We start from the raw sequence: 19,583 nt of genomic DNA, 5'->3' as shown, positions 1-19,583 counted from the left end.
GCTCCAACATACTAGTCAAGTTTACAGGAAGAAATCCAGTCGTGTCCCTCCCTCTCTCTTGACATGCGGGGGTGGGGAATACAATGCACATATTTGGGGGGTAATTTTTAGATATAGGCATTCTAATTCCCCCTCCCCCCAAGTCTTTGTTTTTGTTTTAGCTGTGAAATTCTATCTCACTTTTTATCACTGTTGTTAACTGCCTCAAGTTTGAGAGAGGTGGCACACTTTTTATTTATTTAAACAAAGTAGTTCATAGAGTGTCACTTCTGTGAGTTCATATGTTTAGGGTCTATCTATGCTATATACAGTTCTATGGAGCTAGGAGGCTTCCGCTATGGAAGCGGCATCAATTAGAGACCCTTGTTCAGTCCCGGGAGCCAGGCATTGAGACATCATCATCTGTGTGGTAACAGCTGGCTGGTCTTTTGTGGCCTTTCAGGTGGATTAGTCCCCATAGCAATCAGGGGCCAGACAGGTAACTTGATGTTCAGGGCGGGGGTGGGAGAAGCTGTGCTCAGGATATCAGCAGGTCTCTTTCCTTTCACACTGTGTACCAAGGGCAAGGGTGTGTGTGTGTGTGTCCAGTGTCCAAATACAGAGAAACATTAAGCTGATGCTCTTCCTTTCAGAGGTCCCTTCAGAGCCTTCCTCTCAAAAGATCCTTCTCCTAAAGACATCTGGGGAGTGGGTAAGAGCATGTGCTTTGAACTGGATGCCCCTCAGACCAAACAGCTCAGTCAAGAACTCAGTAGGTGCCTTCGGCGAACTACTATCCTCCTCAAGCTATATTATATGTGGCTAATCATATTGGCCTACCTTACAGGGGCATCATTAATGATGCACTGTATGTGTGCTTTGGGCTTTCTAGAAAAGCACTACAGTACATACATATTTTTATATATACTATAACGCACCTACAAAATTTGGAAGTAAAATCTCTTGCAGCAATTGACTGAACAGAGTGACAAAGGCTGTTTTCATGCACGATCAAGCAACTTGTCCAATAAGAGGTTATTGGGAACTGGACAATAGTTGTTCAGTACCTCTGTATCCATGGAATCCCTCTTGGGAAGGCAATGGACCATTGCCTCCTTAAGGACCAGTGGCACCTTCTCCCTCCTGCGATTCACCCATGTGGGCTCACCCAGCAACACCCTGTGATGGGATAATGAGCTGCTTGTGCGTAAAAGCTTGATCCCTCTGGGGTTTGGCTGGTCATCCAAACTGAGGCACTAACAGAGCCCCCAAAGCATGGCTCCGTCAGTCGCTGGTAGTACCTGACAGTGGGCGTCTACGGAACTTACGCCAACATAAAAGCTGTTTGACGGACATGCGCCTTCGTGACTCTCTGCGTGACAGTTTCCGGCGAAGGGTGGGAGTTCCTAAGGGGGGTCTTGTTCCCTCTTCACTATTCTCACTAGAAGTATCCCAGAGCCTCCCCTCCGCTGTAACTCCTGCACTCCCCCTGCTGGTTCCTTCTTCTGCTGCAGAGTCTCTCCTATTCTCCTGGAGCCTGTCCACCACCTGTCCTTCCGATGGCAGTTTCCTGACATCCACCTCCCCCCCAGGGCCCCCTTCACCCCCCCGCCTCCTCTCCCACTGGCGGTGAGGGCAGAAAGCCCCTGAAGGAGCTCTCCTCGTCGTCCGAGGATTCAAACACTTCTAGCCACGGCATACCATCTCTCTCCCCGTCTTCCTCTTCTTCGTCGGAGACGGCTTCCTCACCCACCCCTGACTCTGGGAACCCTTCAAACTCTCCTTCCTCATCGGTGGTCCCAAAGTGTTCCCTTCTAAATCGTGCCACGGGTTGCGGGTTTTTTGGGAAACGCTGATGAAATGTTTCTATTAAAACCTCGTCATTGACTACCTCTGCTGGTACCCAAGTGTTTTCCGACTCTACTTCCCCCTCCCATTCTACCAGATATTCCACCTGATTCCCCTTCCACCTGGAATCAATGATTCCTGCCACGTTCATGTCGCGTTCTCTCTCTTCTATCACGGGCGTTTGGGTGGCCTCTCTCTCACGCTTCCCCCACTCACGTCCCTCTCGGTACGGCGACAGTAATGACCTGTGAAATACTGGGTGTAATTTCATGTGACTGGGCAGTCTGAGTTTGAATGCTACTGGGTTGACCTGCTGTATGACGTCAAAGGGTCCCAATCTTTTGGGTCTCAATTTCTTACTCCCGCCCTTGAACGGTAGTCCTTGGGTGGACAACCACACCCGGTCTCCCACCCTTATAGTTTCACCTTCCCTCCTATTTCTGTCTGCTTGCTTCTTATATTCTTCCTTGGCTTTCTCTAAGTTAAGTTGAAGCTGACGGTGGATCGCTTCCATCTCTTCAAAAAAATGTTCCGCCGCCGGCACGCTCCACCTCTCCCCTCCCTCTCCTGGGAATGCCCGGGGATGACACCCATAATTTGCCAGAAAAGGACTCATCCCTGTGGACACGTTCTCCGCGTTGTTGTAGGCAAATTCTGCTAGAGGTAACTTATCTACCCAATCATTTTCTCTGTCTTTTACATAACACCTCAGGTATTGTTGTAAAATCCCGTTTGCCCTTTCCGCTTGCCCATTTGTTTCTGGGTGCCGGGCAGTAGAGAGATTGAGTTCTATGTGCAGTAAGCTCATAAGTTTCCTCCAGAACCTGGAAGTAAATTGTTTCCCTCTGTCGCTGACCACCCTCAAGGGGGCACCATGCAACCTGAAAATATGTTCTACAAACAACTTGGCGGTTTCCTCCGCTGTGACCGCATGTGAACAAGCTATAAAATGACACATTTTGGTTAATAGATCTACCACCACCATGACAGCTGTTTTGCCTTTGGATTTTGGCAGGTCCGTCATAAAATCTATGGATACTGCCTCCCATGGCCTTTCTGGCGTGGGTAAGGGTTGTAATAGCCCCGCTGGCGCCACCCTCTCTCCTTTCGCTCGCTGGCACCTGTCGCAACCCCTGACATATTCCCGTACGTCCTCCCTCACCTTGGGCCACCAAAACTCCCTGGTAACCAACCACATGGTTTTGTGCTGTCCAAAATGTCCCGCTGTGGGGCTGTCATGCAACTGCTTGAGTACTCTGCCCCTCAGTTCCCCATCAGGTATGTACAGTGCCCCTTTGTAATACAACGCCCCGTTCTTTTCTTCAAACCCCCCTGTGTTCTCCTCTGTCCTCCTGAGTTCTCTGAGTTTCTCTTGGGCGTATTCATCGTTCTCAGTACCCTCTATCAGTTCCCTCTGCCCCACCAATGCTGCCCCACACACCCAGCGGTCTTCAGGGATTACATGCCTTGCCTCAGGCGCTCCCTCCCCCTCTAAATACTCAGGTTTCCTGGAAAGAGCGTCCGCCCTCACGTTCTCGGAGCCTGGCACGTAACGAATCTCAAAGTGGAACTTGGAGAACTCCTGGGCCCATCGCACTTGTCTCTGGTTCAGCACTCGGGCTGTTCTCCAGTATTCCAGATTTTTGTGGTCAGTTCGGACTTGAACCTTGTGCTGCGCCCCAATCAGCAAGTGCCGCCATTTCCGGAATGCTTCATGAATGGCGAGCAGTTCTCGGTCGTATACTGTGTAGTTCCTCTCGGATTTGTTCAACTTCCGCGAGAAGAATGCACACAGTCTCCATTCAGACGTATCTTTTCCCGGCTGGAGAAGCACGGCCCCCACCGCTCGGTCTGACGCGTCAGTCTCCACTCTCATTGGTTGCTGTAGATCCACGTGCAGAAGTTGCTCTTCCGACGCAAACGCCTGCTTTAGGCGTTCGAACGCCCGCTGCGCTTCTTCCGTCCAAACAAATTTCTTTTTGCTACTAAGACAATCCGTGATGGGCGCTGTTAAATGGGCAAAGTTTTTGATGAACTTCCTATAGAAGTTTCCGAAGCCCAGGAACCTTTGCACGTCCTTCTTGGTCTTTGGTGTTTTCCATTCCAGTACCGCTTGAACCTTGCTGGGATCCATGGCCAATCCCTTGTCAGACAACCGGTACCCCAGGAATTCCACCTCCCTGGTATGAAACTGACACTTCTCCAGTTTCACCCACAGCCGGTTTTCTCGCAGTTTGCTCAGTACCTCTCTTACATCTCGCACATGCTGCTCCTCATTCTCTGAGTACACCAGGACGTCATCTAAGAACGCTACGCAGTTCTTGTAGAGCAATGGCCCCAGGACGTGATTCATGAATGATTGAAAACAGGCGGAGCCCGCTTGTAATCCGAAAGGCATAACCAGGTACTCAAAAGCCCCCAAGGGGGTGAACATAGTGGTCTTCCACTCATCCCCCTTTCTCACACGTATCAAGTTATATGCCCCCCTAAGGTCCAGCTTGGTAAAAATTTTCCCTTTTCTCACCCGTGTCAGAATGTCATCAATTCTAGGCATAGGGAAAGTCACTGGTTCTGACACTGCATTTAGGGCCCTGAAATCACATACAAGCCTGGGTTTACCCGTGTTTTTTTTGTCCACAAAGAACACTGGGCTGCCCCCCACCGTTCGTGACTCTCTGATGAAACCTCGCTTGAGATTCTTGTCAATGAACTCCCTTAACTCCTGCATCTCACTGTCTGACATTGCATACAGCTTGCCCACTGGCAATTGTGCTCCTGGGAGTAAGGTAATTTGACAGTCAAAGGGTCTGTGCGGGGGCAGTTTATCTGCTTCTTTTTCGCTGAATACGTCAATCAAGTCAGCGTATTGTGGTGGCACCTTCCCCTTGTCCATCACTTCCATCCCTGCTAGAGTGGCCCTGGCGCCTGCCTGACCCTCTCCCTCCTTGCAGTGTTCTAGGCAATGTGCTGATCCAAAGGAAACCACTCTCTGATGCCAGCCTACTAGCGGATCGTGTAGTGCCAGCCAGCTCATTCCCAAGATAATAGGAGCTCCTCCCAAGGTGGCTACGTTAAACGCTATCAGTTCTGTGTGTCGTGCCACCCTCATTATCATTGGTACAGTCTGTTGGCTCACTTCTCCTCCCAACAGCTCCCTCCCATCAATCGTGGTAACCTGCAAAGGCTTACTTAATGGGATAGTCTGTATCTGGTGTTCAGCTGCAAACTCCTTACTCATGAAATTACATGAGCTACCTGAATCCAATAGCGCTTTTATCTTTAGTGGGTGTCCGTTTGCCAGTTCCAGCAACACCTCTATCACAAGCGCTGGTCTTGGAGGTTCCGGCGTGGGCACGTTCACTACTCCCTGGCCTGGCTGCTGTGCCCTGATGTTGGCAGCCAGGCGTTGGCTTTTACTTGCTCCTTGATTTCTTCCTCCTCCTTCCCCCCAACAGTTCCCGCCATCCCTTGCCATTCCTTCCTTTGCGGACAGACTCTGGCAAAGTGACCTGGCTGTTGGCAGAGATAACATCTCTTGCCGCTCTTTCCCTCCTTCTTCCGCCCTTCACTGGTGTTTGAAACTGCACGCGCGCGCGCTGTTCCAAGTTCCATCGGCTCTGCTGGCGGGAAAGGCTGCTCCGGAATCTCTGGAATGCGGAAGTCCTTCCAACGTTCTCCCTTTCCTTCCCGCTTTTCCATAGCTCTAGCTTCCTGGCGTGCTCCTATGGACAGCGCTGATTTAGTCAGCTGATCCATAGACTCCGCCCTAGGCGCCCGGGAAAGTTCATCTTTCACTGCCGGAGAGAGACCTTCTTCAAACAGCATTTGAATAGGTTCACTAGCAAGGTCCCACCCCAGTCTATGAATCAGCATGGTGAACTCAGTCCAGTACTCACGTACAGATCGACTCCCCTGTTTACACGCCATTAACTGCCTGCGCACCACCCCCTGCTCAATCTCGCTGGAAAACATCAAGTCCATGGCGCGAAAAAACTTCATTGTGTCCTTTAAGATTTCATTATTGGCTGCCATCAGGGGCCGAACCCAGTCCTTCGCCCCTCCCTCTAGATGGCCAATCACGTACGCCACTCTAGAGTTCTCATTGGGGAAGTCATCAAACAGTAGATTGAGAGCATATTGCATCTCTGTCCTAAAGGCTTGATAGTTCCTGGGATCCCCCCCAAATTTCTGCACCAATCCAGGCACCTTTCTGGCAAGTGGGGTGGTTTTTCCCTTATCCGCATCTCGAGCCTCGCCGTTTGCAGCGCGAGCTGGACCTCCAACGCCCTGTACCTTTCTTCCAGGCTTGGACCTGCTCCAGCTCCAGCTCCTCCGGTTCCGGCTGGTTCGCTCATGATGCCCTCTGCTTGCACAAGCTGCTTTCAGAGACTGTCAGATTGCTGTGATGGGATAATGAGCTGCTTGTGCGTAAAAGCTTGATCCCTCTGGGGTTTGGCTGGTCATCCAAACCGAGGCACTAACGGAGCCCCCAAAGCATGGCTCCGTCAGTCGCTGGTAGTACCTGACAGTGGGCGTCTACGGAACTTACGCCAACATAAAAGCTGTTTGACGGACATGCGCCTTCGTGACTCTCTGCGTGACAGTTTCCGGCGAAGGGTGGGAGTTCCTAAGGGGGGTCTTGTTCCCTCTTCACTATTCTCACTAGAAGTATCCCAGAGCCTCCCCTCCGCTGTAACTCCTGCACTCCCCCTGCTGGTTCCTTCTTCTGCTGCAGAGTCTCTCCTATTCTCCTGGAGCCTGTCCACCACCTGTCCTTCCGATGGCAGTTTCCTGACAACCCTTTCATCTGCCTTTTGTAAGCCATGATGGGCAAGGGTCAAAAGGACACTTAGTCGATCTCCTTCAAGCAGCTTGTCTGCATTCTCAGACTGCAAGAATTGAACTTGATCCAAGGTAACCTGACCAGATGATGCTGGCCATGATCATTCCATCAACTCAAGGAACAAACCAATCAGCTAAACAGTATCTTCACTCCAGGGAGGGAAGAGGGCATCAGTTTGGCTGGGTACAAGGAGAACTGGGTGTGAAGCAGACCAGAAAGCTGAGAAGCAAGGTCTTCCCAAGAATTCTGGCCCTGTGGGCTAGCACATCCAAATGTCCCTCCCTTAACATCATGTCCCTTCCAAATACTTGTGTTGAACATATGTCCATATGTTGCTGTGATAGTACCCTTTTATTTATTTATTTTTCACATTGGATTTCCTCGCCACCTTTATATAGCCAAAGTTAGTGTTATGACTTGAAGGGTTATATGGTTCGCATCTTGGAAGAACATCTAATATTAAGGGGTTCAGGATAGGAAAGCCTGTGAGATGATGGCAGGAAAGTGTGGATAGGCAGATGTATTTTGGAAAGTAGAGGTAAGGCTGCCACCTTTGTATGGTGTGGCTTATGTCCCTTTAATAGCTGCAATATGATGAAAAAGCTCCTAAAGATGCAAAGACCTGCCTAGATCTGGAAATCTAAAGGGAGTAGTGAGCTCCAAAGGGGCACTATAGAGGTAACAGACTGAAGATGGGGACTCTCCACAAGAGGTCCTAGAGCTCGCTGCCCTCTTGGGATTTTCAGATCAGGCAACCTGTGAGGATGATGAGGCAATGAGCGATCAGAAACTTGCAAGTGAGTGAATGAGAAAGAGGCGACTGGTCATTCCTTAGCTTAACGTTCAAGAACATTTGTGCTGGAGTGAAGGAGTGTCAGAAAAAAACAGAGTGCCCTGTCCAGAATGCTGCCACAGTACCCAAAGTGATAAATAACAGATGGTGTACTCTGCTTTTAATAAGCTTTCCTTGTATTTGGAATGGATTCAGTGGGCTGGACATCTCCTAGCTCTTACTGAAGGAGATGCTTTTCCTGCCACCTTAGCACCTGGCTGTATTGGGGTAAATGACAGGCCGCCTGCCCTGTTTGCATTTCCTTCCTAAGGCGGCAGGATGATTTGTTAGTGAAATCAGATGGCAGAAGCAGGGAGAGAGTGTGAGTTGGGGGAAGAGGGAGAAGAGAGGCAGTGGGAGCTATTCCTGATCTAATCAGCCAGACCTGGTAAATAAACCCAGCTGTATCTGTGCCTGCAGCAGGAAATGGTCCTCGGAGCAAACAGTGCACCAGGCAACGGGTGGCAAGATAAACAGGGGTTGGTGCTGCTTCCATCTGCTCCAGGGAGGGAGGGGGGAAATGTGGCTGCAGCAAAACTGTCTCCCTAGTACTGGACAGTCACACACGTGGGGGGACCAGGAATCCACACCGAGGGATCTGCTGCAGTCTGTTAAATCTATGCAATTGCTCACCTGCCTTCCTATTATTCCACCTAGAGGGGCTGAAAATAAGGGAAGGTGATGTGATGCCCCACGCTTTGGAAATCTGCAGAAGAACCAGCAGACTCGGCTTGACACTATTTACTCAATCATACACTTAACAAGTGGTAGGATTTATTATTGCCTTGGTTCCTTATTCAACATTTACCTAATTTGTGGATGTAATTGTGTGGCTGGTTTTGGGGTTGGTCCCATGATGTGAAAGTAAGTGATTTCATTGGTTCAGTCACTTTTAATGAAGTCAAATAGAAGGTTTGGTTACTCAGGGATTTACCGTAGCTCAACAAACTAATTATACTCTGGTCTGTTATAACAAACGAATCAAAGATAATGATGCCAAGTTCTTTGTAGGTACTCTAGAGATGTATTAACTGAAATGATTGCTCACATTTAATTCACCAACTAGATCAGCCAAGCCTTCTAGTTACAAACCACAGACATTATTTCCACCAATACCACAGTAGGGTAACTGGATGCAACATTGTTCTTTCAACAGAAGAATAGAATAACTTGTTTTGGGAGGTGCAGTTTTTCTTATTCTTACATGGCAAGCTACTTGGCCTTGGCCTGGGTGCCAAGGACTCAGGAAATGACAACTGAACTCTACATAATAGACATTTTTCCTTTGGAAGTTTCAAGGCTGGTCATTGGGGAGGGGAGGGGCCATTTGGAGTAATTAAACCATTGCTTCCTGTGGCATTTGGGCATCCCAAGCCAGTAAAGGACATGGAGGGAAGTAATAGGGAAACCACTTGCAAGTAGACCAGCCAATCAATATTGAGGTCCAAATTATCCTGAAAACCTTGCAGGGAAGGAATATTTACTGACCATACCTGCTGGGTACAACGAAAGACATGATCTGTTTTAGTGCTGCATAGAATGGACCTGACAGATCAAATTAACTTATGCAGCAGCAGGAGAAGGCCTTGAGCTAACAATAGGAGGCAGCAACTTCAACACAGGAAACAAAATACCCCCCCCCCCCCGCTTCTCCTTCTCTTGCTTGTAGTATGGCTAGCAGATTAGTTAGGAACCCCTAGAGACAGCACCAGTTGTTGGTTGTTGAGGATAGAACAGCTGGCAGAAGGGCATGAGATGCAATTGTTCCAAGGCATTAAGGAGCTGAATCACCTTTGGATGCTGGGGGGCATATTGCTGCCTTCTCCTTCCCCTTGATGCAAAGTTAAACAGCACAATTGTTGAGACTCATCCCCACTTTCTTTATGGGGGCAGTTGTGGTCTTCTCATCTAATCCTTCATCTTCCTAGCATAGGGGAGGTTCAACTCACCCAAGCCATTCCTAACATATTGATGATCCATAAACAACTTAGGGGTCAAAGTATAGAATGACAATGAAAGTATAAAAATGGTGGGGCCACAAAACACATCACATCAGAATGCATGGCTTCAATCTGACATTTGTAACTATTTATTTATTAAATTTGTATACAGCCATCGACCGTTTTAGGCTCATCTCATATGTGTGCGACTGCAAACGCATGCATTGTGCCAAACCTGGAAGTGACCTGAAAACATCCCAAAAATGTCACAAAAGGAGACAGAATGGGGCAGGGTTGGAATGAGGTATTTACAGGCTTTCAATGAGTGTTCCGATTATACACAAGTATGCAAACACGTGTATAATCGGAATACTGCCCTTCATCTGAAGATCTCAGGATGGTTCACAGCATAAAAATACAGGATAAAAACACAAGATACATAGAGCCATAGAATTGTAGATTTGGAAAAGGTCCCAAGGGTCATCTAGTCCAACCCATATTTTGGAGGAGGCGAACGCATAATGGCACACAAACCCTGCCAGAAAAAAGAGGGGAGTGAAGATCTACATCAGGAAAAAAGGGGGAAATAAAGATTAACACTGATCATAACGGAGTTGGAGACCAGTCGAGGGAGATCTGCTGTGTAGGCAGCATGGGGGAGGGGCTGCCAAGGAGGCTGCATATCTGGCCTCCAAGGAGCATGTTGCAGCTGCCGCTGGCACTATTGCCGTACTGGTGAGTGAAGCATTCCTTGGAGGCCAGATTTGCAGTCCATATGGATCCTTCCAGGTGAGGCGGTTGCCTCATCTGCCTCATGGGCCTGGATCTCAGAAATGCTGAAGTCACATGGGTCACCTCACACATCTAAGAGATACTAAGTTGCCTTCAGCATCCTCAGAGAAGCAACTTCACTGAGGTTTGCCATGTATTTATTTTACATATGCACCCCACTCATCTTTATAAATGCGAAGTACCTAATTTAATAGGTAAGAATATTTAAGAGGAATCAGTTAATTAGCCGGTTAAAAGCCAAAATGTAACCGAAGGGGGAAAATACTGGCTAGCGTGATAACTGTGAGCCCAAGATCACAGCTTCTCTATGACCCCATCAAACTACACACACATCATAACTGGTCATTTATGAAAGCACCTAATATGCACAAAGGTCTGTACAAATATAGAACAATAGGTCTCTGCCCACAGAGTCACAATCTTCAGAAGACCTGAGAGAAAAGGAGAGGGGAGTTGGAAGGGTGAAAAACAGATCAATAATACATCTAAACCATGGATAGGCAAACTAAGGCCTGGGGGCCAGATCCAGCCCTATCGCCTTCTAAATCTGGCCCACGAAATTCGTTCATTCCCTCCCCCCAAAAAAATATAGTTCGGCCCCCACAAGGTCTGAGGGACAGTGAACCAGTCCCCTGCTGAAAAAAATTGCTGACCCCTGATCTAAACCTACCAATACAGAACTGTAATAATGTATAGAACAGGCTTCCTCAACCTCGGGTCTCCAGATGTTTTTGGCCTACAACTCCCATGATCCCTAGCTAGCAGGACCAGTGGTCAGGGATGATGGGAATTGTAGTCTCAAAACATCTGGAGGGCCAAGGTTGAGGAAGCCTGGTATAGAACATCAGGAGGGGAAAGCAAGTGGGAAATAGTTTTGATTCATTTCAGTTAGTGAGTCGTTATCCATGGTCTTTCTCTTTTGCAGTTCCCTGAACAATCCCTGCCCTTCTGCACCCCCTTGTGGGCCAGGGTGGGATTCTCAACAACCACAACAGAGTGCTGGATTTTCGTGGAAGGATTTCTGCAAGTACAGAATGGGCTGGGAGGCCACTGAAGCAGGTGTGGCTACCACAGAGGTTACTCTGAAATACAAATGGATAGCCCTTCATTGTTGTGCAAGGCAAGTACTGTATCATCACTGTGGCAACCCCACAAGGCTGTGCACACATTATGGCTCCGTGTATACTATACTTTTAAAGCACAATCTTTTCCTCAAAGAATTCTGGGACCTGTAGTTTGCTAAGAGTGATTGAAAATGGTAACTGTGCACTACAGTTCCCAGAATTCTTAAAGTTAAATAACATGCTTTTGTGGCATTTACCTATTAGTTGTTGACATATGCCGCCAGGTTACTTGAGATGTGGATTCTTGCTTATTATCTACTTCTTTGGAGTAGACATTCCCTACACCTGTTACCCCATCTAGGTACAACAGCGGCTGGGGGGACCTGTACCCCACCAGCTGTTGGACTGCAGCTCCCATCAGCTGCAGCCGGCACACCCAATGGTCAGGGAAGATGTGAACTGTAATCCCCCAACACCTGGAAGACTGCAGGTTCCTCACCCTTGTGGTATAGCAATCAGAGTAAAATGTAAAGGGTTCCAAAGCAGAAATGTGAATTCTTATCACTTTGGTGTGGCAGGCCCACACCATACATTTACAGCATATCCAACACACATTTAAAGCACTGCCCCCCCCCCCAGGAACCTGGGAACTGTAGTTTGTTCAGGGTGCTCCCCATTGTAGCTCCGAGAAGGAAACTACAGTCAAGAGGGGGAATCTGAGTCACAAAACCTGGAGCTAACTTGAGGGCTTTTGAATCACCCCAGATGTATAGACTCAGTAAGGTTTCACACTCTGAGGGGCACGATGCCAGGGACAGGAAAGTATGAGGCACTTGGGGCAGAGGGAGGCATTTCTCTAGAGTGCCATCCCTGATGGCGCCAGGGGTAGCTTCTCTGTCCTGTGGAATGGCTGTCAGCCTTTCCTGTGCGATGTCCTGGGAAAGGGCCGTGTTCTTAATCCTCCGGCTGAGCAGAGGCATTGTTTGGAGGGTGAAAGAAAAATGGCACGTCAGGGCCTTTGTCTTTTGTGTCCCTCCGCTGCTAAGCAAACATGCCCAGTGCTTCCCATTGTTAGCCTCAGGAGAGAGGAGAGGCATCTCGCCATGATGGGTAAGAGGAATGGACAGCCCGGGCTGGGGCTGGGCTGCTTCACCTCCCACAGCTGCCACTGCTGAGTCAGCACAACCTATTGGTGTTCAGTCATTGGACACTTGGCCAAGCCAGGCTATATAATGCTGCTGGGGTCCCCCAGCCCAGCACCACCACTCTTGCCTCCGTGCACTGCCAGCCAAGTAAGTACCAGCCCCCTGCCCTCCCCAAACAGCCCCAGCGGCCCATCCCCCGTGTCCTTATGTGTGGTATCTTGGTAGGGATGAAAGGACCTATCAGTTTTGGTTCTTCCGGTTTCTCCAGTCTTAAATTTGATTCCTCATATTTCTGGAGCAATTTTGTGCTTTATTTCCCTAAATTCTCATAAAAATTCACTTGCATTTTAGCTCGTATTTCTCCTAATAAACATACTTTTGGATGCAGTTTTAATTAATGTACACATTTTTGCTAGCAATTCCCCCTAATATAATGCATTTTTATGTTATTTTCCCATAACATATTCGTTTCTATGCACACTTTCCCCAAATACATGCATTTTTGTAAACACTGTTTGCTTTGAGTATTGCACTCAAAATTGGGATAAGTACAAAATTGAAGGATAACTGCTTTGGAAAGTGTGAATTTAAATGTGAATGGAATTGAGTGTCTCCCCCTTCCCTATATACTTCCCTTCCCTTGGAGAATCACTGGGGAAAGATTTCTCTGCAAGGACTTCAACTCATAATTTCTGGGTCAACCGACAAAGGGGATGAATTGGGCAGGAAAGGTTCAGCACATTCCTCCAGGGTATGGTTCTGTACTGGTTTCGCTTGCTTTCATGAGTTACTTGGAGATGTTTGATCTATCGGCACCTTTCCTGATGCACCTGCTCTTTGCTGGCAGTAAGCTGTGGTCTGGATTGTGTTAGTTGATGGGTGTTGTTGTTGAATGACTGGTCCTGCCTTTAGATAGAGGGCTATGTTGAACGGCATTTCAGACCCATCTACCTCTATAATTCTGTATGACCCACAACTGCAACAGGGCTATCCTTTTTTCTTTTGTTCTTTTAAAAGTAACAATTAGAATGCATTGGCATGAAAGTCAAACACAGCACTGAAGGGTGTGTGTATAAGTAAGTGTGCACTATAAGGTAAGATGGAAGGGGCCAGCAGAAATCTAGTGGCACAATTCTGGCACCAGGCTGTGTGTAATAAAAATGTAAAGGAAGCTTTCAAAAAAAAAAAAATCCATTGAGGGGAGGGGGCCTGTCACTTGGATTCTGGATTTCCCTTCAGCTCCAGACAACATACCTCATAAACAGACAGGAATACAGCTGGATCATGGGGACTGACAGCCCTACGAGAGCTTGCAGATGTTGACTGAACTATAGGTTAAAGGAAGGTATGAGATTTGGCTCTGTTTAAGAAAAAAGAAAAGACCCAATATATTTGGCTGCCGAGTCAGAAAGTACAGAGTGAGTCTTTGAAAAGAGGCCCCGTGGAACATGTGTACTCTGTATCCACAGGGCCTCTTTTAAAGGACTCATCCTGTATAATATAAAATGAAATAAGGTCCCTTTAATAGGACCTTCAAACCTGCTCCCTGGGGTGAGCTGCATCGCCCTGTCTAATAGTAGAGCTGGGTGTGTAGGCACCCGTTTCCCACTGACTCACTCCACCATCTGCATGAATCCAGCCGCTGGTCAGCAAGGACGGGGGGGGGGGTGCTCCATTGTACAAACTAGCCAGGGATAGGTGCTAGTAAAATGAGATGACAAATTGGGGAGGAATAGATGAAAAGGAGCATCATGGACTCTCTTGGCCTGTACAATTCATCACTTAGCCAGATAATCCTCCTCAGAGTTCGGTTACTTTTTCTAGCATTTCAGATGCTACTGTCTGTCTCTTCTCCATGACCCATTCTCTTAACTGTATGGCATGGTGCTTGCTGATGCTACTCCATGATAGCTGCTAAGAGGGTGAACTTTGGATTTTCTGTGGGTAGTGCAGGGGGACACGGCTGACCCCACCCTGCTGCCCTCACCACCAGAAACAAGCATTTAAAACCCACAAACATTGCATTTCTATAGCAGAAGAGCTGCCCATGACCAGCCAGCACATGGAGACCCTGGGTCAATTCAAGATAACCGTCTGGGAGGAAGAAAACTTCCAGGGGAAGCGCTGTGAGTTTCTGATGGAGTGTCCCAGCATCATGGAACGTGGCTTCCGCAAGATCCGCTCCATCAAGGTGGAAAGTGGCCCGTAAGTGCTTCGGTGTCCATTGAGCAATATTTGCAAAGCTGGCTTGAAAAGAGCAGCATGCTTGGAGAATCCACAGATATATATGGCTGATGGGTAGAAGGAGAGAGAGAGAGAGAACTCCATAGGGGGCTTCTGCCAGACTTTCACCCCATAATGTTTCACAGGCAGTTATCGGATGATTTGAGCAATATTTGATTTTGATTTTTAAATTTTATTGTGAGTTTTAAATTTGAAGCTACCCGCATTTGCGCTCTCTCTCTCTTCTCATCTTTACAGCTGGGTGGGGTTTGAGTACCCTGAATACCAAGGACAGCAATTCATCTTGGAGAAAGGAGACTACCCTCGGTGGGAGGCCTGGAGTGGGAACAGTGGCTACAGGACTGAGCACCTGCTCTCCTTCCGGACTATCAAGTGTGCTGTGAGTGTAATAATATATTCTCTTGGCTCTAAAAAAACACCTGAATGGGACCCAATCCCCAATGGAGAAGGGTGCCTCCTGGTCTTGTTCCAGAGAGCACAGAGTAAAAGGAAACACAAAACTATCTGGTGGGGCAAAGGGATCCCCAAATGGTGGTGGAAAACAACAACACCACCATATTTCATTGATCAAGCACCATCTCTCTGAAAAGCACTCTTCTAACCAAAGCTGCTTCCAGAACATACCGATTTCATTTGCTGCCTGTAATAAATTAAGTGGAAGCATGACAGAAGAGTCTTCAAGGACAAAGGTGGTTTCAGTGAAATTGCCAGGGGGAGTGACATTAACAAAGCTGAAATGAAATTAACAGGCTATCTGACAAGCTGATATCCCACAGATGCACAACAGGTGAAGGTGATTGCTTTTATGAGACAAATGAAGTGCTGTTAATCCAGTAGCAAGCAAGCTTTTGAGTTATACAGAGCTCTTCATCAGAACTCTTTTGCTGCGGATTTCTGTATAGCTCCTGTCAGTCAAGTAAAACCATGGCACTCTTCCTGTTTTCCACCTTTTTATTTTCGGGGGCTCAGGGCAAATGTAAAATTATGCTCAGTGTTGAATGAGGGCAAGGACTGCAGTAAGAAGGAACAAGGGGGAAAGGGTTTTGGAGAAGCTGCGGAGATCTCATCACCTGCATCATTGGGGAGCCTTAAAGGTAAAAGCCCATTCTCCAGATGGTGACTCAATAACCGGGGAGGGAAGGGACACATATAAACAGTTAACAATATACTCGGTTGCAATCCTGCTTATCTTCATGACCTTTCACAAATGAGGGTGGCTATGGGGAAGAAATAGCTTTTATCTCAGGCAGGATTGCTAGGTCCAGATGTCGAGAGGGCTCTTGCATCTTCTACAGTGGCTCCCAGTTTGGTTTTCACCATCTTAGTCCTCCAGTGATGAGACAATATTTCCCTTCTGTTCAAAGCTTCATCAGGGTCTGGGGTCCCACAACCCTAATCTGAACCAATGAAAGGCTCAGATTAGGGTTGCCAGCTTCAAATTTAGAGGGGGGGGAAATCACTGCTGTAGAACAATTCCCTCCAAGACCTTCCCCTTGCTTTCACTAAAATGAGTGAAATCGAGGAGAATGAAGAATTTAGATCGCTCTCTGCAGAAGTGCTGTGCATTGGGGCTTTTATGGCAGCATCATTGGGTCAGAAGGCTGAGTCCCTTGGCTAGATCAATAAGATGCCCATGCTGTTTGACAAACAATACACACCCTGCAAGCCAAAGTGGTAAATAACTCTAAAATGAACCACATGCTTTGGACTTCTTCTTTGTCTAAAAGTGTCCCAATCCATAAGCAGAGTGGACTGAACTAAGGCAAGCCATGGGGGAAACCAGGTGTTCATTCACTGTACAGTGCTGGGGCAGAAAGGAGAGACATACAGCTCAGTTTGGCACATGGCTTTGGGGCCTTTTCTGCCTCAATGGCAGAAGCAAACTAAATAAATGAATGAATGTGGAGTGGCATATATTAAAAAAGCTTCCATAGACAAATGAATAAGTTGGGAGGGTGCTTTTTTTTTAGCATTAAAGTCAGAAAGCTGGTCAAGGGTGGGAAAGGTTGGCATTGAAAAGGATTTTTGTTTTTGTTTTTCGCAAGTGTCAGCCAGGCTTTCTGGGACAAATGTATAGTACCAGCTCCAAACAGGCTATAACCAGTATGGCATATCACTCCATCTTGAAGAGCGGTTGCTTCTGTTCCTAACCGGGGTTTAAAATCTCTGCACGTCCTCATCTCTGGGCTTTAATAACAACCAGTCAGATTATGTCCGCACTTTAATAAAGGGGTGTGAGATATCATCTCGTTTCTGGCTGGCAGGATCACTTGGCGGAGTGCAGCCTGCAGGAATGGGTGATAGGGGAGGGGGGATGCAGCTGTGCCCAGTTTCAGTTTTAACCCCTTGAGTCCACAGCAGGCTAGCGAGAGACTACACATCCTGACCACTTGGAAAGCCGGGAGGGTTTTCTTTGCATAACGGATAGAATCCCAAGCCTTTCTTTGCTGCTTGCTGGGGACTATGTTAACAGACAGACCCATAAAGATGCTTGACAGTCATTCACCAAGAGCTGCTTGGCAGCAGCACACACAGTGCCCAAGGATGTCCAAGTAAGGTCCTCCGGGTGTTACTGGTCTCTTAACTCCCATCATCCCTGACCACTGGCTATGCAGGCTGGGAATTATAGGAGTTTGAGTTCAACAATGTCTGGAGGTCCCGACTTCTGATCTAGGAAAACCAGAGGCAATGGATTATAAAACTCCTTTGCACGCGCTCTCTCTGTGTGTGTGCACATGCAGTATCACCACTGTGCAAAGAGTTTTACAGTGTGTCAAGCAAAATACAGATTCCAGCTCCTGAGAAGTTTACAGTATATGTCTACAGTTCATTTAGGCTTTGTAGGGGATGGGGACTAAGAGGGGTTGTGCCAAAAGCCTTATAGGAAAAGGGGATTTTCAAAAGGTTTTTGAAGGGAGGTGGGCCACGCAGAGGTCCAGTCATAAGGGGAAGCAAATATAAACATTGTGGCATCATCCAGAGGATGACGAGACCTCACATGGTTGAAGGGACTGGCATTAGAGGGGGTAGGGAAGAAGGAAGCAAGTCCATAATACAGATCAGGGAATTTTGGTTGTGCAGGAAAAGGGCCCTTCAGAGCAATGCCAGAGGAGCTCTACCATCCACTGCAATCTGATCACTGCAATCCAACCTGCCAATAGGACAGTGGCTTAGCCACAGGGGAATAAAGGGAAGAAAGTGAAGAAAAGGAGAGCTGAAAGGGAAGGTGGCTAAAAATGCAGGAATAGCAAATGGTGTTCTTTTAGATTCAAAGATCTTGCCTTCTTCCTTTCCTCTGTCACAACTGGCCTGGTTCGCACACAACACTAAGTCATGGTTTATTAAATTATGGTTTAGCATTATGTGTGAACCCTGCCCAGCAGTATCTATGGTTTGTTTACTGCCAACAAATCACCATATGAAACTGTGGTTTATTATTGGCTTACAACACTTGGTTTGTTTTAACTATGGCTTGGTGTTATCTGTGACTCCAGTACCCTTCCATAAACATGGTGTGTTTCACCACCTCACTGCAGACACTCACCAAAAGACACGAGGCTAGGGCAGCTGGAAAAAAACCCAAATGTAGGAGAAATAAGTCATGGTGTGTTTGCTAATCTGTTAGGCAACTCATGGTGAACTTGTGGTTTATCTGTTGGGTATTAAAAGTCTTTGCCTGTGACAGTCCCACACCAAATCATCCTCCACTTTAACCTATCCTGCAGAACCACAGTGACAGCAAAGTGACCCTGTATGAAGCAGAGAACTTCCAAGGACGTAAGTTTGAGCTCAGCGATGACTATCCATCCCTGCAGGCCATGGGCTGGGGCAACAAGGAGGTGGCTTCTATCAAGGTCAATTCTGGAGCGTAAGTGATGCCTTCTGAGTTGGAGCGAAGTTGGAAGGGCCACCCACCCCGCAGGTTCTGTGAAGGGATTCCTCCCATAACCTCATTCTTACTTTGCCAAGAACACAGCTAGCTGGATGAACCAGTTAGCTGGATGAACCAGCTAGCTAGATGAACCAGTAGCAATCCTGGGATTGCCATAGCTGCCTCCCTTTTTAAAGAGAAACTATCCCAGGCTCCCGGTCTCCTTCCCCAATTGCGTCCTGCCCTTTTGAGACTGGTTGATCAGTAAGAGCTGCTGGAGGAGGAGTGGACCCCTCAAAGGATATGAGTTAAAAAGCAGTGGGAGCAGGGCTGAACCATCCCTTTTTCGGTGTAGGATATGCTTTTGAGGCTGGAAGTGCCTGTATTGCCTATGTTCTGCTTTATCCCCTAGATGGGTGGCATATCAATACCCAGGGTACCGGGGCTACCAATATGTCCTGGAGCGGGACAGACAGAATGGTGAATACAAAAAGTACAGCGAATACAGCACCCAGGCCCACACCAACCAGATCCAGTCCATCCGCCGTGTCCAGCACTGAGCTGTGTCTTAGCAGCAGCAGCATCGGCCCTCCTGCACTCCACCAGCATCCCCCACACCTGCCTCTGCGCCCAAGGGCCCGCCAAGCAGTAGACCTGCACCTGGTAGCCAATAAAGGCATTTACCAAATCCATCTTTCTTTTGTGCATCTGTTATTATTAATTAATTAATTAATTTATACCCAGCAGGCTGGTTGGTTTACCTGCTGGCATACAAACCGAGAAAGCTAAGCAGAATTCACTGTCTCTGACACACACAACAACACACTGAAGGTCCATCCCTAAAGCCTCAACAAGGCACAGACAAGCATTTGTTTTTTTACACCAGAAGGAAACTAAAACTGAGCCACAGTAGGATTGCCAACCAATCAGAAAAAGTGGCCTGGTCTGTGCTTGTGTTTTTAAGCCGCATCTTCACATTCAGAAATCTGGCAGCATGAAATCTTCATTTCACAGCATGAAGATAA

At 47.6% G+C, this 19,583-nt stretch overlaps 1 protein-coding gene across 7 annotated transcripts in view; it reads left to right on the top strand.

Moving 5' to 3' along the window:
• CRYBA2 (crystallin beta A2) overlaps positions 1-19,240 on the top strand; it is a 34,377-nt gene extending 15,137 nt beyond the window's left edge. Inside the window, exons 1-7 of one of the 7 annotated variants that reach the window (XM_083753659.1) lie at positions 638-691; positions 8,160-8,269; positions 11,160-11,354; positions 14,477-14,648; positions 14,925-15,066; positions 18,413-18,555; positions 18,971-19,240. In XM_083753659.1, coding sequence (XP_083609785.1) covers positions 14,491-14,648; positions 14,925-15,066; positions 18,413-18,555; positions 18,971-19,118 — 591 coding nt within the window. In that variant the 5' untranslated portion in view covers positions 638-691; positions 8,160-8,269; positions 11,160-11,354; positions 14,477-14,490 and the 3' untranslated portion in view covers positions 19,119-19,240. Of the gene's footprint in view, positions 1-637; positions 692-8,159; positions 8,270-11,159; positions 11,355-12,569; positions 12,591-13,682; positions 13,789-14,476; positions 14,649-14,924; positions 15,067-18,412; positions 18,556-18,970 lie in introns of those variants that run through there. The other 6 variants (XM_083753661.1, XM_083753660.1, XM_083753663.1 and 3 more) reach the window with 6 other exon arrangements.
• Positions 19,241-19,583: the final 343 nt, after the last annotated feature.

The sequence above is a fragment of the Podarcis gaigeae genome (assembly GCF_964106915.1).
Source record: "Podarcis gaigeae genome assembly, chromosome: 1".
Classification (NCBI taxonomy): Eukaryota; Metazoa; Chordata; class Lepidosauria; order Squamata; family Lacertidae; genus Podarcis; species Podarcis gaigeae.
The sequence above is the reverse complement of the archived record's forward strand: the minus strand, read 5'-3'. Positions and strand labels throughout refer to the sequence as shown.